Source organism: Leucopleurus acutus (assembly GCF_964270905.1).
Source record: "Leucopleurus acutus genome assembly, chromosome: 21".
Lineage (NCBI taxonomy): Eukaryota > Metazoa > Chordata > Mammalia > Artiodactyla > Delphinidae > Leucopleurus > Leucopleurus acutus.
In genome coordinates, this window is record NC_139163.1 from 10,529,431 (window position 1) to 10,546,998 (window position 17,568).

Here is a 17,568-nt window from a genome sequence, read left to right on the forward strand (position 1 = left end):
TTTATATATAAAACAATTTACGGAAAGTCCCCATTCACTGTACTCTAAGTGCTCCACAATTCGGGGGCCAAGGCCAGTGAGTGAGTAAATTTAGCCAGGCTTTACTTGGATAAAAACAAAGCAAAACAGAAAGAAAACAGAAGAAGAAAGTGATGATTATGACACCAGGTTCAAAATCTAGAATCTTCAGACCGTTTAGTAACAATAACTGTATTATAAGGCTGCTGGGCAAGCGCCGGGACCCTCTTCCCCCGATTCTCTGTGGAAGGCACAGGCGGGCACCACCTCCGTGGAGACCGAAGGGGAAGGGGTGGCAGAGCTGAGACCACCACCCAGGCCCACGCTCTCTGGGACCTTCTCTGCATCCACTCAACGCACCCTCCGGAGAGAGCAGGGCCCCCGCCGCAGCTGCTGGCGGGAAGCGCAGGACAGGACGCAAACCAGGAAGATGGAATGCATCCCAAGGGCAGGGCCCCCGCCCCAGGACCCCGACGGGGACAGGCTCAGAGAGGAGCCTCCCGGCTGGCACGTGTGTCCACGTGCGCCAGCCAATGTTCATAAGCACAGGCTCTAGGACCGTGTCACCCGACAGATTTACCGTGTTAACCAGGTCTCCTGACACGGTGAGGGGCTGAGGACCGAGCAGGTTACATCAGAGCCATGGCGGCCCCAGACCTGCAAGCGCGTCCGAGACGCATCACTCACTTGGCTTGGCGCCGGCCAACACTGCCAGGCTCTCGGGCGCGGGCACCACGGGACCCCTGCCATTCTCCCCCGCGCCCTCGCCGCCGCCGTATTCTATCACTTCCACGTGCCCGAGAGGGACGCTCCACTTCAACAAATACCTCTGGCCGGTCGATGTCAGGGCACTGCTGTCATGGGAGGTGCTGCAAGGGGCAGAAACCCTCGTGTCAGGCACAGCCAAGGAGTCAGTCACGGGACGCCTCAACCCTTGGAGACTCAAGAGAGACGCCTCTGAACTGCAGGCTTGGGTGCTTCTAGCGTTCTCACCAGGACTGACCACGTGGTTCCACAGTGGGTTTTCAGAGAGTATAAATATACCCAATTTTTTTTCTTTTCTTTTTTTTTTTTTTTTGCGGTACGCGGGCCTCTCACTGTTGTGGCCTCTCCCGTTGTGGAGCACAGGCTCCGGACGCGCAGGCCCAGCGGCCATGGCTCACGGGCCCAGCCGCTCCGCGGCATGTGGGATCATCCCGGACCGGGGCACGAACCCGCGTCCCCTGCATCGGCAGGCGGACTCTCAACCACTGTGCCACCAGGGAAGCCCAATATACCCAAATTTTATAAGAAAAACCAACAAAAACATATTTATAGAGAAGCAACTAATGAGAAAGGATTTGAACGATGATACGGACAGGAACCATAGCTGATTCAGGATGGCTAGAAACGGAGTTCGGTTCAGTTTCCAGCTCTGACATCTGCCTGACGTTTACAGAGAAAACCCACCCACGCGCCCCTCAGCTCCACCAGCAGTGAGTCGGGGACCCTCCCTGGACCCATGCAAGTCACAGGATGAGAGGCTGAGCTCTGCATACACATCTGTCCAGAGTGAAGGGGAAGCGAAGGCATCCGCTCACCGAGACACAGACCGCCTGTGACCACAGAGCTCCCCGCAGGGCCATGCATCTTACTGGACGTTGACCTGCCGGGCGCTGACCTACTGGGCGCTGACCTGCCGGGCGCTGACCTACCGGGCGCTGACCGTGGCGCACATGAGCACGTCATTCAGCATGAAGAGCCGGCGCTCCTTGGTTTTCACGATCTCCCCCCGGTCGTTGTAGACGGTTTCTACCACGTCGTCAGAGCGGACGAGGTAGCGACTCCCGCTGCTGAGAAGCTGGACGTTCAAAGACCACCGAGAAAAAGAAGAACAATGAGAATGAAGCCTGGCAAAACACACGAGCAGACAACGCCAAGGTTTTATAGACTCTTTCTTCTCTACAGATAATCCTTACATTCCCAATCACGCTTCGTGCACGTACGGTATAGAGTTCAAAAAGTGGCTTTTTTTTAAGGAATCTACACAGTGGCGGGGATCTAACTTCCTTACGTAAGCAGTTTCTCTGGCTATGAGATGCTCACGCAGCCACGGGGGCTCCGCTGGTTTTCACCCGTCACCCAATGTGCTCTCTCTCTTTCAGGGACTCCTCGGAATACACGCTCTGATCCTTACAGACGGTCGCCCCAACCTTTCTGTTACTTAGGACGCCGTATCAACCGGGAACGTCTGGGATTTTACTTTTCCCAAGGACAGCAAACTGAAGAAAACCTCCTGACTGCTCATGGTTTGCCACGTTTTACTTCTCTGGGCCAAACAAAGGACTCTTGGTTTTCTGGAAAGAGGCTTCATATTTACTAGTAAAGTGACATAGGTCATACAGAACTTATTTTAGCCGTTCAGCCCAGAAGGAAATCCGGAGTCCTTGGCCCAGACGTCCACACTGGCCGGCCGACCTCACGGGGATGAGGCTGCACCCTCACCAGCGCAACGGTAAGCAATGCGTCACCTCTGAGGGCCCTCGGACTGTCGGGGTTCCCAGACATTCGGGTACCATAGGGAAGCAGGATTTTAAACAACATGGGCCACCTCGAGAATATCAGCGAAGGGGATTTTCTGCCTGTAAAAATTCCTGTACAAATCCTTTGGAGAATCAGGGAAAACCGAAGCTTAAAATATATGACAATAAAGTTCTTATAGTTAAATCACTGGATGTCAGTATCCAGTAGGAAAGTACCCCTCTTGACAAAACAGAATTATTTAACACAGCTCATATCCATTAACCTCTTCCTGTGGACTATAGCTTCAGATAAAAACGGCAAAGCCTATGTGAAACTGGATTATGGTGGCAGGAAGATGGCTTTGTAAATATGAAGCTGAGGTACAGCTGTGCTGAAGAACTGCTTTCATGCTGTGTTCTGCGTCCCTTCTTCATGATAAATACAGCCCAGTCCACGTACCGTGGATACAAGTAAGAATGCACGTGAGTATCTATGCTTCAAGTAGGACTAGGATGAAACGCCGCATTTTGAAAGTAAAATTCGGCTAAAAGAGTGGCTCTTAACCTTTTTGGGGTCCTGGGTCCATGTGAGGACCTAGTCAATCTGCGAGCCCCTTTCCTGAGAAAATGCACAGACTACGAAGGCTCTGTGCACACTGTGCAGCGCTCGTGACCCCGAGGCTCTCCACGGACCCTCAGTCAAGAACTCTGGGCCAAGGGACTGGCCGAGAGGTTCCAGGAGGTTAGTGATAAGTGGCTCAGAGGGCGAAGGCTCATTAGCACGAAGCAGAGCAGCCTCAGCACAGAGAGGAAAACTCTCAACCTTGTTCAGGTACCGCTCGTTTATGGCTTTTGCGATCTGTTTGATTTCGCAGCGTTGATCAGCGTCCCTCTTCCTCTCGTTTAATTTCTCCGCCAGCGTCTCGAGCTCCGTCAGCGCCATCTGGAGGGGCAGCCGGTCAGGGTGTCCTCGGGGTGTGTTCTTCAACATGTCCTTGAGGAGGAACAAGGCAGAGGGGAGGCGGACGTGTGATGCGGGGGTGGGAGCAGCGGGCGGTCACCGCGCACCCCTGCCGACAGCATCCCGCGACTCTGGCAGCCGGAGGCTGGTCCTGGCATCCGCTGCTTCTGGGGAATAAAGTAAGCCCTGGGAAAGGGTAACAAACTCAGTGAGTCACAATCTGGCTGAACGTTCAAAGCTCCTTTTGCAAAAACAAAACTGCCTTATTAAACGGGGATGGGAATGGAAACAAGACACCATTTTCCAGGAGGGGACCCATTCCTGCTGCGAGCTCGCCAGGACCTCAGAAATCTCTGCTCTCTGGTAACGGTCAGGCTGCTGTTCTCAGCGTGAGCCAGACCAGTGGACCCACCGACGGCCGGAGTCCCCTTCCCGCCGGCGGGTCTGCGTCCCGAGCGCCCAGCTCTGAGCCGTTGGTTCGGGCGGAGCGCGGCAGCCCTGCAGGAGCACAGCACAGGCCCCAACGGCACCGCGAGCGTGGTGAGAGCCAACTCCAGGCTCTGAGCCAACTTTCGAGGGGGACGTCTAGGCGCCGGGTGCAGTCACCTTGCCGGCTTCGCAGAGGAGGGCGAGCCAGACCAAGGCCTCCCTGCCCGGGCCACCCGGCCCGCCCCCCCCGGAGCTTCAGCAGCCCTGTCTTTTTAAGCTTCCTCTTCTCTTCGGTCTGGAAAGAACTCGCCTAACGATCGCATGTTCCCCGTCTGAATGAACAACACACACTGCTCCACGCAGTGGTTTCCCTGTGAGCCACGTCAAACCCTACAAGCAGAATGAATCATCTTCACAGGAGCTTTGGTACCAGCAGCGCAGCTGGGTCGCACCCGCCCGGATCCCAGCACCATCCGCAGAACCAGCGCCGCACGTGGACGGACAGCTGAGCGGAGGAACGGGGGGTGCGCGGCGGCTGCCAGGCTGTTACTTATTGGGGTACCATACGGGGGAGAACACGGGAGTCAGGATAAAGACAGAGCTTCCTGGGGAACCACGTGGTGGAAACCGGAAGCCCAGAAAAGCCACGGCCACAGCCTGATCCCGAGCTCTGGGGGACGGCTACAGGGTCATCGCAACTACAGGTAACAGGCCCCGAGAGCCAAGGAGGGTCAGGTGTGGTGAGACGAGGAGAGGCAGGGGAGCGGCCGGGGGTCAGAGGAACGGGCCCTTCCACGCCATCCCCCTTCGCCGCCCCCTTGGCGCACGCGGGCGCAGCAGGGCTCGGAGCTCGGCGGGAGGGAAGCGCCTGCCCATCTCCCACCCCGTTCCTCTCCAGGACCAACTCCCAGGAGCATCTTACCCGCAGAGCAGGGTCCCTGCACACGGACCTGTAGGTATCTCTGAAGTACGGAAGTACAAAAGTACAGACACCGCCCCTCTCTGACGCCGACTGCGTTCTCCTGGGAACCAGCCCTGCTCTGTCTGAGCCCCCTGCCCCTGCGAACTGCCTGTGCTCAGACCGCAGGAAGGACTGAACACCTGCCCACGGGAACCGCATTCACACAAACCTGGGACCAGCCGTCTGGGTGTTGTGCCGCCATCAGGCCGGGGTGAAGGCTGTTTTCTGCCCTGGAGGGTCGGGGGCGTGGGAGGGGACGAGCCGTACAGGAAGCTCTAAGGGACCCGGGAAGGGCCAGGCCCAGGGGCCGCGTCTGTCCACGAGGACGTGTGCTTAAACCAAAACCCTGGAGTCTATCGTAACTGGATTCGGACTTTAAGAATTTTCATCTGTTTCTGCTCAGCAAACTGAAACATTTAGAGGTAAGTAAAAATAAAAATAAAAGGAAAGAGCAAACTTCTTACAAGAACCAAGTTTTAAAATTTGGAACCGTGTGACGGGCGGGCCCAGCGAGGCCTCGAGGCCTTTGACGCACCCTCCCTGTCCCTGGGGATGATTTCACGGTTCATGTTTCATCACTTTTAATGACCTGGGGAGCCAACAAGTCGCCTGATTTAACTCTAGAAACAAACTGAGTGTTCACTGAGAAACTGGAAGAGGAGGAGACCACTGCAGACCCTCCTCGGAAATAACCGATTCAAACGCCCTGACGCTCATCTAACGAGGGTGAGCCCTGAGCCCGCAAGGCGCGCAGGTCCCAGGTCTCGGGGGCCTGACAGCACGTCACACGGCAGGGCAAGGCCTTCCTGATCCGACGATGCTTTATGTCTGCACTCAAAGCCAGCTCTACTCTTCAGATCAACGCACGTACCTAACTGAGAATTCTTAGTCTAAAAAAATGTAGGGTCGGAGTATCTGGGAAATCTCTCTGCGCAGCTCCCACTCTCCAAGCAGCGGGTCGGCTCCGCGGCTGACCGGCAGCTTTCTGGACCTGCCCCTCCCCACTGGGCACACACCTGACCCCAGAGCAGGACCCTGGACATCTTGTGTCTACCTACCTGGTGACCAGCCCGCCTCCCCCAGGGCACGAGCGCGTGTGGTTAATGAAAACTCCCTCGGCTTTGCCCCCGTTCAGGTCCCTGGCCCGGGGCCCCTACAGCCCTCGGAATTTCCTGAGGGATGGGGGGAGGGGCGTCTGGTGTTCATAACAAGTCCCTCTCACCCCCCCAGAGTCTGTGCTGACGAGGGGGGTCCCGACGGGCCCAGGAGAGGAGCTCAGCACAGGTGGGGGCCAGAGGGACCGGCAGCTGCAGGCTGGGGTCTCGCCGCCCCCGGCCCTGCCCTGACGTAAGCGACCCGGGAGCGGGGGCAGCTGAGAGCCTGCCGTCTCCACGAGGAGACGCTTGGACACGGAGGGACGGACGACGGCACGACGGGACCGCTGGCCGGGTCGCGCGGGAGGCCTCACCTGGAGCAGCAGGATGAACTGCGGGAACCTCTGGATGGGCTTCATCATCAGGCTGTGCAGCGTGACGCGGTCGGGGCTGGCCTCCTGGCACTGCTGCGGGGGACAAAGGGCCGGCACTCGCAGCTCCCGCCCGGACGCCGCCCCGGGGGGAGCTCGCCCCTGCTCCCCTCTACGGAGAGGCTGCCTCCAAACCTGCTCCAAACACCCTCTACACCTCACACACCGCCAATGCAGCTGACGTCATTCAGGCTGCGGCGAGCCCGGGCTGGTTTCTGAACTGAAAGCTTCAATGTTTTTATTTGATGTTTTAAGAGCCATTTATGAGCTAATTTCAATACTCTAAGAGTCAAACTAGTTTCTAAGATTCTACAATCACAACAAAGTGCAGCTACAAAAAAAAAAAAAAAAGAAGAAGAAGAAAGTGACAGAATCCCAAGGTGGAGTAGCACGGGCCTCTAAAGGCACCTGCCCTGCACCTGGGGCACAGTCCCCGCGGCTGCCGCAGCGTGTCCTGCATTGGGACAAACCTCCCCACTTCAGCCCTCGCTCTGCCGTGGAGATTCGGGGTGCGGCTGGGGCGTGTCCGTGTCCTGGCAAGTCTCCCCAAGGGAGGCCGGGGGGAGGGACTCCAGGGCCAGGCGCCCCCTTCCCTCCGCAGGGGAGGCTTCTCTGGCAGGAGGGGACGCCCCAGGCTGACCATTTACAAACTGGGGAGGAGTCCCCAGCTCTCTCCAGCTGAGGGGCCACGCGGTGCGGAGCCCGGAGCCCGGCTTGACCTCGTGGACACCAGGCGCCTGGGGTAGGACAGGGGACTGGATGGCCTGCCTTCCCAGGCCGCCGGGGGCTGGCGGCCTGACGGTGGGGCTGCGGTGGCCTCCTGTCAGGTACTGTCGGCACCAGCAGGACCACAACAAACTCCTCAGAAAAAGTATACTTTAGGTCGTCCCGTGTTTCCTTTCTCCTGCTGTGACAGGGGAAGGCCAGAGTGCCGACTGCAGCTTTCCAGAGTGGGGTCGATCTAAGGACGGGCCACCTCCACCCCGGTCCTGCCTCAGTGGGAACCACCATATCACATGAGAGGGAGGGGGTATAGCTCAGCCTAAATAAGCCTTCACCCTGGGCGAGGACACCCCCCAGGGTTCACTGTGCAGGTGGCAGAACCTTCCAAGAACACAGTTCACGTAACAGGAACAGGCTTTGGTCCCAGGTCATAATGCAAACTGGAGCCTCAGGCAGATGAGACTCCGGCCCCGGCCCCCGGCCCCGGGACTCAGTATCTGAAGGGGAACTTTATCCTGATTCCACGGGCAGAGAGCCCTCTGGGCATGTTTACGTCCCAGCCTCGCTGATTCAATGTCACCCATCGACACCCGATGTCAGAGGAGGAACGGACCATGCAGCCCCCCTACCCACCGCGGGGGCTCATCTTTAGGGGGTCTGCTCACTGCCTGACCCAAAGAAGCCACAGAGCCCCCGACCGACTCCAAAGCCCCCTTCTGTTACTCCTAACGCTGTGCTGAGCAACAGCTGGCCACTTGGTTTGGGGTCTGATCTCCACTTTCTGACCCCTCCCATCTACCCACATATGTCTAAGGATGTGCAAATGAAGGTTATTTTCAAAGAGCTATGCTGTCACTAAAAACTTCACCATCCTTTCCAGCCCTGATCCAACACCTAGGGTCCTGCTGGTGCTAAAATCTTTACAATAAATAACATGATACATTTAGAGGGAAGGTTTGGTGAAATTTCACTACAAAGTATCTTGACATCAAAGCTGTTATCAGAGGGTGATAAAACACACAAAAAAATGTTTAAGTGCCTACCTTTAAAAATTCAAGAAAAGCAGGTTTTGTAGCACACGTTTTCTTAAGGATTGCCACAGCTGTGCTAAAATTATTCACATATTCACTGTAAGCATCCAGCACCATGGACTTAGAAAACTGAAATACAAGAGGAAATTGAGAAATGAAAGTAATGCAAAATCCAACTGCTTCCTCTCCAAGCTCACAGTAAAAGGCCGGAACCCGTGCTAACGATAACCGCTCGGTCACCGTGATGTTTTCATAGGATAAACTTCATTATGACTGTGTGTGATCATTGTTTTCTTAAGCAGACTTGCTAGGGTTTTTTCAATGGCTGGTTGATCTTATTTGCCAATGGTCTTTAAGGCTGCCCTGCTCAAAACTGTGGCAAGTTTGGGTTTCAGTTAAGAAATGTTCCTGACTATAGTCTACAGTCGTATAAAGATGGTGTTTACAGACATCCTCCTTTAAATTCCTGCTGACTGGCATTTTGTGGATTTCACCTCCAGGACAGAATGTCCTGCACCTCAGCATGTGGAGGTCCCAGCATCCTGACCTAACCATCCCCTTGAGATGCTCAGGGGAGGACAGCTGACCACACCTGTTTCCCAGGCTGAGGGGCAACGCCACATAGGTCCACTGCCCAATTTTCCCAGAAGCGCAAAGGTTTCCAGAGGCAGAGACGTTGGCCTCATTCCCTTTTATGCTTCTAAGATCCCACATATTCTTGAGGACAGACAGCGAGTCCCATAAGTAGATGTGGGGCCACTTAGAGAAGAAATGCTTTCATCTAAATTATATATTTTTTAAAAAGATTTTCTTCTACATTAAAAAAATGTTCCCAAGGTAAACATTTTAAGAAGGACAGACTAAGAGTTGAAACTAATATATAAAATAGGCAGAAATGCAATAAAAAAGTAAATGTCCGATATCTCTTTTTTGTTTTTCATAAAGATCACTGAAGGGGGTTATGCAAATGCATTTTAGTAAGAACTCTCTTTCCACGTTACGTTCAAAGCATACTTTATATACCTCATTAAGCACACGCACAGAACATATAGAAAAAAGGTTTCACGTATCACATTACAGCACTCCTCTAAGTATACGGACACTTAAAATTCTTTCAAGCTCTTGTCTCTTGACAGTGCTGTCCTCAATCAACTTCAGAATCCCTCTGCTACCTCTAGATAGAAAACTAGCCAGTCCGCAGTGTGGACGATTCACAAACGGGCCGAAGATAAACGGCTCGGAGCCACCTAGCGCTGGAGCTCAGGGCTGCGGCGGCTCCTGCTGGGAAAGGTCAGCGCAGCTGTGGGACCAGCTCGCGTCCCCTCGCGTCCTGTGTCACCGCGGGGCCCGGAGGCTGCGCCCGCACAACGGGACACCAGGTCAGGGAGCACAGGGCTGAGGGAAACAGGTGGGTATCTTCCCACAAGGCGGTTCCCAGGAGGGGTGAGACCCTGTGAGGGCTTAACGCCGACAACCCCACAAAACCGTTCACAAGCAGGGCCCTGACTCGGCGACGAAACCATCATCAAGTTGCCTGTGATGCCTCCCAAGCTGGACGGTGTGTAGTCTGAAGTGTTCCAGGGGCAGCTCCACCGGAGCCTCTGGACGTTTCTCTCTACATCCTTCCCCTGGGCGCACACGCGTGCTCAGCTTCCCGACCTCAGACCGGCCCCCGTGGAGAGCTCCGCAGGGTCAGCCGGGGCGCTGTGGGGTGCAGCTGGGCTCAGGCCGGCAGGACACCCACCCTGAGGCATCCGTGGGAGAAGGGAGGGGCCCTGAGCCCAGGGGAGCCCCGCAGACCCTCTGGGCACGCCAGCTCGGTTACCGAGGCCACGAAGACGTCTCCGATCATCTCCACCGAGTCCCACTCGGCCACGCGGCTGGCCAGCGCAATCTGGAACATGCAGTGGCACTGCAGGACCTCCTTGACCCGGTAGAAGACCGTCTTCAGCTTCCTCTCGCTCAGGATCTTGGGCTCCATCTCAGACAGCGGCTTCTCGTATTGCTGAGGCAGAAACGCACAAGGACGGCCCAGGCTTTTCTCAGGGTTCATGAAAGAACGCGGAGAAACTCACCTGCGCAGCTACGTTTGTGCCCAAACAGACCAGGCGACCTTTGATGTCAATACACAGACACAATTCTCAGATTCTTTTAAGAATTTTGCCAATTTGAGTATTTTATAATTCACAGGTTCACGAAACATATCCGTTATACAACGTGGCGTTTAGGTACCTCCAGAATCCTCTTGAGGGCATCCACGTAGCTCTTCTCACTGTCGACAACCGAGCCCAGAATGTATCTTCTTACGACCTGTTGAGAATTTGAAAAGACAACAGTCAAAACCTGCCTCAGAAAACACAACAGATGAATTTGACTTCTGTTGAGGCTTGTGGACAAAAAGTTTTTTGTTTTCAAGACAGTACATAGATGAAAACTCCCAAGGCCTTAAAATATATTAGTGCATTAACTACCTACCATGATGGGCACAGAACGTCGGTTCCCCATCACTACAATTCTGTTATTTGTAAACCTCAAATTATAAACCACAACTACAGTAACACAATTAAATCACGGCATTAACAACAATTTCATTCACTCATCCAACAATAATGAACTGAATTAACGGGTTGTATTTTATGTGCCAAGCGTGGAATTACATGGTATATCATGTATACATTAAGCATAGAAAACAAACCTTCCAGTCTTGACTCAAAGAATGCTATTACCAACACATCTAAAATCATTATTCCAAAGTTTTTTTTTAAAAAAAAAACTTTTGGAAGGTGGAGGTATAGTTTTGTTTTGTTTTGAGGCCATTCGAAGCCTACAAGGCTAGGAACGCAGAGAGTAAATTACCAACGTCAGTTCCAGGTGCAAAAACTCCTCCAGACTGAGATGCCTGCATTTCAAACAGTGACATCACTTTGGGATTTGTTTTCATGACTAGAGGACACGCAAGCACAAGTTTCTGGCTGTAAGATGCCTGTTTAAGGCCAATGACGACACTGGGCACTTTTGTCCAGTTTACACACCATTTGCAAAGTTGTTTTTGCCAATAAATGGCAAGTGGAGCATAGAAATGACAAGGCTGCTCCTCACCCCACCCCCGGCAGCCCCATCCCAGGAGCCGCGACGCCACCTGGCGGCAGAAGGCACATCCTCCGGGGGCGCGCCTCTTGTCAAGTCACCGACATCCACAAGGGGGCGACTCCTCTCCTTACAGAAGGGCTGCTCCTTCACAAAATGAAGGCAAAAAGCAACCTTCAAGGACACTTAAGGAAGAAAGTGATGTGTGTAAAAGGCAGATGAGTCTGGAATTAAAGCACAAGCGCACGCGGCCGCAGCGATGACCCCTCCCTCTGAAATGCGGGTGGCACCCCACGACCCAGACACCCCCAAACTGCGGATGGTCAAATGTGGACCAGCCTTCTCCCAAAATTCAGATTCCCACACACTGTCTCAACTCTGGGGTCAGGATATTTCAGGATTTGGGCGGGCGGGGGGTCTCACCTAGGAATTAAATATGTTTTTTTAAGTCCTGAGATGACACTAATGTATCAGGTCAAAGGACCTGGAACTGGTATTACTGAAAAATACAAAATAAAACCCCCAATCTCCCCCAGATCCCAGAGCTCCCGCAGGTCGGGTCAGCCCCTCAGTTAAACTCAGTGCGTGGACAGCATAGCCAACACGGGTCCCCAGGCCTCAGGCTTCCCGGGACCCTGACCCCGAGGCTGCAGGGAGACCTCAGCCCTGGACTGAGATCCAACGAGGCCACGGCGACCCGCGGGAGATGTGCCTGGACCAGGAGGTGATTAGAGCAATGGAGGAGAAGGAGGGTGTAAAGGCGGGAGGGGAGAGGGGGAGGGGGAGAGAGGAAGAGGATAAGGAGGGGTAAAAGGGGGAGGGGGAGGGGGAGGGGAGGAGGAGGAGGGGGTAAAGGGGAGGGGAGGGGTAAAGGGGAGGGGCGGAGATGACGAGGAGGAGGAGGAGGAGGAGGAGGAGGAGGAGGAGGACAGCAGCCCCCCCCATGCCTGGACCCTGGATCAGAGGCCAGACGGCAGAGGATGCTGGCCTCATCCTTCAGCTTCAGTGCCACCTTTCAAGTAAATGACAACCCAGGAAATAAAGGCTTTCCTCCCACCAAACTGGGCATGTAAAGAACGCTTCACATGCAGCATTTTTCCTGACAGATACATTACCTTATTTCAACTTTGGAAGAAAAAATTCAAAGAGCACTGACATCGGGTTTAATCTTTTAACGGAAAACTCCCCAGAGAACAAGCAGTAACCAGTGGGGAAAGCAACCTCTGTGAACCAGGGGATAAGAAGGGAGCCTGCGGGGAGCGGCGCAGAAACCGAAACACAAACCCTCTCTGGCCGCCGTGCGCCTGGCGTGGCGCCTTCAGCCGAGGGCCACCACACGCGTCGCGTCACTGTCTTGTGGGGCCACAAGGAAGACACCGCAGACGCCATGTCCCCGTTTCAAGGGAAGGAGGACGGCGCTGGCGGAACAAGTGAGCGGCCTGGCGGGAGCTTCCCCTGCCCCAGTGCGGGGCCCGGGGTGGGAACTGGGCCGGGGTGGGGGGCGCCTACAGAGGTGCCCTTTCTGCACCAGGGACCCGTCCTCGTTGTCACCACCCGGCCCTCCGGGGGACAAAACTGACTGGCAGGTGTGTGTGTCTGTTGAGATCCTGCGGGCTCAAAACTCCCTTGTCCCCCGTCCCCTGGCCGACCCGCATGCCCCTGCTGTCTCCAAGTCGCGGCCTGGCCGGGGACGCCCTGCAGCTACATGCGTCTGCACGGCGGCCACAGTCCCTCACCCGCGGGCCCCCCATGGGGAGGCTCCGCGTGCCTCCCAACCACGTGACCCCCACACTGTCCGGGAAGAGGACCCAAGTCCTGGAGCCCCAGGGGAGGCCTCCCAGAAACATCGAGAGTATTTCTGAGCAATCAGTGCCCTTTTTCAGACTCGTGAGGCTAAAATGAGGTGGGTGAGCCAGGAACTTGGGCAGCGAGCAGGGGGGCAGCGAAGAGCAGCCTCTCTGCTCTTGCAAAAACCGTCGGCACGTCGCTGCCAGCAACGCGGCCACATTTCAACCCCAGGAGCACGAGGGAGCTGAGGACGCGGGGTCCAGGGGGGCACCGGACCCGGACACGCCCGTCGCCCAATGCCACCTGACCACAAGGCCCCTCTGGGCCTGGGTGTCCTCCTGTGAATGTGCTCCACAGGGGGCATGCAAGGATGAGGGGGGTGACCTTTACACCTGCCTGACGTGTCCCCTCCTGAGCACACAAGCCCGGCCTCTCACAGCCCAGCACCCACACACCAGACACTTCACTAGCACCTTCAACCCGCTCTGCTGCCCCCTGCAACCCAACCAAGAGCCAGCTTCTTCCTCCAGCCTGACCTACGGCTAACAGCCCCTCGGCAACCTTTGCAACGCAGCTTGTCATCTTTCTTACCAGACTCTGAACCTGCCACAGAGGATTTATATGTGGTTCTGTCTGCACACCACATCTGTGCACGCGTGTCGTGTGTATGATGCATGCATCTGTCAACCACCTTGTATACCTATCACCCACCTACGTCTATCTACCTACATCATCTATTTACAACATCGGTCATCTCTCTCAGTCTCCATGACCTGCATCAGGCTGCCCACGTGGGAAAAACTCAAATCACAGCCCACCCGAAACCATCAACTCCTCCCCTCAGTGCCCCCAACTCTGTGGTACGCCCTTGTCTCTGACGCCCTTGTTTCCGAAGCTTTCCTTTCCTTTTACCCAAAGATAATCAAATGGAAACCACGGAATATCTTCCCTCTGCTACCTACAGTATTTTCAGAGATGAAGAAATTCATTGATATTCGGCTAACTTCGTGAGCTGCTGGAAACCTATCTTTTAATCTCAGACTCAGGCACTATGTACACACACACACACTTTACACAGTCACATCTAGTCCCTTTGTGGAGATGTCCCATCAGTGTGAATGAGTATAAACGACCCTCACAAAGAATGCAGATATTCCACGCATTTTTACAATTACATTGGGGCTGATACTCAAGATATGTAGGCTCGCTGCTGGGTTAACCCCTTCCTTGCTGGACCAGGAGAGGCCAGTGGACGAGCCCAGGTGGCTGGAACGGTAATTCCCAGCCAGCACAGCCGTCCTGGCGTAAGCACGGGGGCATCCGCCCTGCGCATCCTACCTGCTGCTGAGACAAGCCTTCGGGCATTGGGGTGAGGACAGCTTCCGGATGCTTGCAGTCCACGTCAATGAACAAGTTCTGTTCCTCTTCAAGACAGGGTCTGTGGTCTTAAAGGAAGACAGAATGTGCTAGTTTCACACTGAAACAGGATATAACATCACAGCGCAGTCAAGCTGGCTGTCCAAGCAACGCCTTGGGCAGACACCTCAGTTCTACGTCGCCTTTCCGCCCAGCAATGAGTAAAGTGAAGTTTTAACAAACCCAAGAAAACATCCTTCCCCCAAGAGGAATGTGGTGTTTGTTGATATTTGAGACTTTCAATATTTGAAGTCTAACTTCAAAAAGCCGAGGTGTCATTTGAACACCTAGATGGCAGAGTAGAAATACATATTTCAATGTCTTAATCTATAACATATCAAAGTCAGAAACAAAGAAAAGCAGCTATGAATGACTAAGAACCAACACTTGATAGTCAGGGAAAACGAAGGGAGACTTAGTAACTTCCTGACTTTCTCCCTTTCTCACTAGAAGTCTGTAAAAAGCACAACTTCCCCAAGATCAAAAATTCTAGACCCAAATTAAATTCATTTCTAAAAACTTAGATGCAGCTACGTAATCTAAAGAATTCACAATGGGGCTTCCCTGGTGGCGCAGTGGTTGGGAGTCCGCCTGCCGATGCAGGGGACACGGGTTCGTGCCCCGGTCCAGGAAGATCCCACATGCCACGGAGCGGCTGGGCCCGTGAGCCATGGCCGCTGAGCCTGCGCGTCCGGAGCCTGTGCTCCGCAACGGGAGAGGCCACAACAGTGAGGGGCCCGTGTACCGCAAAAAAAAAAAAAAGAATTCACAAAACAGCTAGAAACCAGAAAAGCACAGGAAATTTTAGATAATAGGAACCTGGAGATGATCTAATTCAAAGATACAAAACCCTAGCTGCACAGAAGAACTGTCAGAAGAGCTTTAAGGAACCTACAGTGTCTATACACCTATTGGAACGGCCAAAATCCAGAGCAGTGACTACACCAAGTGCTGGTGGGGATGCAGGATGGTGCTTTCTTATAAAACTAATCATACTCTTATCTCATGACCCAGCAGTCATGCTCCTTGGTGTTCACCCAAAGGAGCCAAAAACTTATAACCACACAAAAACCTGCACACGGATGTTTCTAGCAGCTGTATTCACAATCGCCAAAACTTAGAAGCAACTGAGATGTCCTTCAGTAGGTGAGTGGATAAAATAAACTGTGGTCCATCCGGACAATGGATATTACTCAGCTAAAAAGAAAGGAGCTATCAAGCCATGAAAAGACGTGAAGGAACCTTAAATGCGTATCACTAAGTGAAAGAAGCCAATCTGAAAAGACTACAGGCTGTATGGGTCCAACTAGAAAAGGTAAAACTATGGAAGCAGTAAAAAGATCAGTGGTTGCCAAGGTCTGGGGGGAGGGAAGGATGAACAGAGGATTTTTAGGGCAGTGAAACTACTCTCTATGATGCTGTAATGATAGATATGTTTCCTTATTCGTTTGTCCAAACCCACAGAATGTACAACAGCAAGAGTGAGACCTGATGTGAACCATGGACTCTGGGTGATGGTGATGTGACAGTGTAGGTCCACGATTGTAACACATGGCCCACTTGGTGGGGATGGTGACAGTGGGGAGGGAGGCTGTGCCTGAGTGGGGCTAGGGGTTTATGGGAAATCTCTGTACTTTTCATTCAGTTTTGCTGTGAACCTAAAACTGCTCTAAAAACAAAATAGTCTTTAAAAAAAACACAACATTCCAGCGTGCGGACGTCTCCCTCAGAGGTCCACTGACGGCCTGGGGGTGGAGGCCTGGCACCGCTATTTGTAAGAGCTCCCGGTTCCCCGCTGTGAATTCCAGGGCTACGAGCTGCGACTTTAGCCCGGGCTTCCCACCTGACAGCTCAGGAAGCTAAGGCCGCAGGGTTCAGGGGTGTGTGTAATGGGCCCCCCTCCCCCCAAACCAGGGACGATCCTGTGATACTCTAGTCACTCTCCCCCTGGAGCTGCCTTCCGGCCTGCCCCGTGCACCTGGACCCCGTTCCCTTGCGATCCTGGTCCAGGGGTCTCGGGTGGGCCCGAGTCGGCATTTCTGAGCAGCCCCCAGACTCCGGGGCCCCTAACCCCAACCTCTGCACCTGTGGGGCTCTGCCTGTGTGCCCTCCCACGAAGGGCCCCCTCTGGGGCACCTGCCCCGCGGCCAGCTCCCCACCGGGGAGCTCACTCTATCAAAATCCACATCCCCGTCTCAGCCCCTGACACACTCTCCATCCTACGTGAGGAGGCTGGGGGCTCCGTGAGGATCACACCTTCTTTAAAGGCCCAGGTGGCTTTACGGCCAGTTACAGTCTTCCCGGGCCACTCGCAGGGGAAACACGTGACCTTAACGTCCTCTCCCTGCCCGGTTATCAGCAACCTGCACTGAGCCGGCACCGGCTGCCCATCAGAAGGTCGTAGCGGCAACACAGGAACGTGCTCCTCAAGGACCAAGTGAGAGTCAGGACGGTCATTCCGCACGCAAACCCTCAGCTGCCCGCACAGCCGGGCACCTCGCACCACACCAGCGCACAGACATGCTCAGACGCTGGAGAACCCGCGCCCAGAGCTTGCTGCCGACGTGAACACACCCAGACAGGCTCTATCTTTCTGACACACAAGCGCCACGGGCTCCTGCCCCTGAGTGAAATGTTCACGAACCTGAGAATTCTGGAATCCTCTCACCAGCACAGAGGATCCTGCGTCCCCACTCAGAGCCCACCGTACCCGGCCTCAGCCGTGAAGGGGCAGGAAACGTGCCCAGGAGCCCCAGGCACTGCGAACACACCCCCGTGACTGTGTTCTATTATCCACGGCCCTGCTGAGAATCCAGGGGCTCTGTGGGGGGAGAGCAAGCCCCCGGGGGGACCCCCGATCACCCGACTGCTGGGAGGAGCCAGTTAAGGGGGGGGCGAAATCCACCCACTGCGAGAATTCACTCAACTTCCTGCCGCCCCCGGAGTCCCCGCTGCCCCGAGCCGGCCCCGAGCCCAGGCAGCCTCCCCGAGGCCGCGCCCCGCAGACCTGCAGAGGCGAAGGACTTGGTCCTGATGAAGGAGCGGCCCCGCTTCACCACAGCCTTCGTCTTCTCCAGGCCGTCCTTGGTGCCCTCCTTGGCGGCCTTCACGAGCTTCTGCATCTGCGG

At 54.7% G+C, this 17,568-nt stretch overlaps 1 protein-coding gene across 1 annotated transcript in view; it reads right to left on the minus strand.

Moving 5' to 3' along the window:
* Nucleotides 1-17,568, minus strand: part of ARHGEF10 (Rho guanine nucleotide exchange factor 10) — a gene marked incomplete at its 3' end in the record, with an annotated part of 71,019 nt that overhangs the window by 33,341 nt on the left and 20,110 nt on the right. The window contains exons 10-18 of the mRNA XM_082863902.1: nucleotides 17,448-17,562; nucleotides 14,363-14,469; nucleotides 10,382-10,459; nucleotides 9,975-10,154; nucleotides 8,162-8,278; nucleotides 6,339-6,431; nucleotides 3,343-3,513; nucleotides 1,713-1,858; nucleotides 706-887 (exon numbers count right to left, since the gene is read on the minus strand). Of these exons, the coding sequence (XP_082720028.1) occupies nucleotides 706-887; nucleotides 1,713-1,858; nucleotides 3,343-3,513; nucleotides 6,339-6,431; nucleotides 8,162-8,278; nucleotides 9,975-10,154; nucleotides 10,382-10,459; nucleotides 14,363-14,469; nucleotides 17,448-17,562 (1,189 nt within the window). The remainder of the gene's footprint in view (nucleotides 1-705; nucleotides 888-1,712; nucleotides 1,859-3,342; nucleotides 3,514-6,338; nucleotides 6,432-8,161; nucleotides 8,279-9,974; nucleotides 10,155-10,381; nucleotides 10,460-14,362; nucleotides 14,470-17,447; nucleotides 17,563-17,568) is intronic.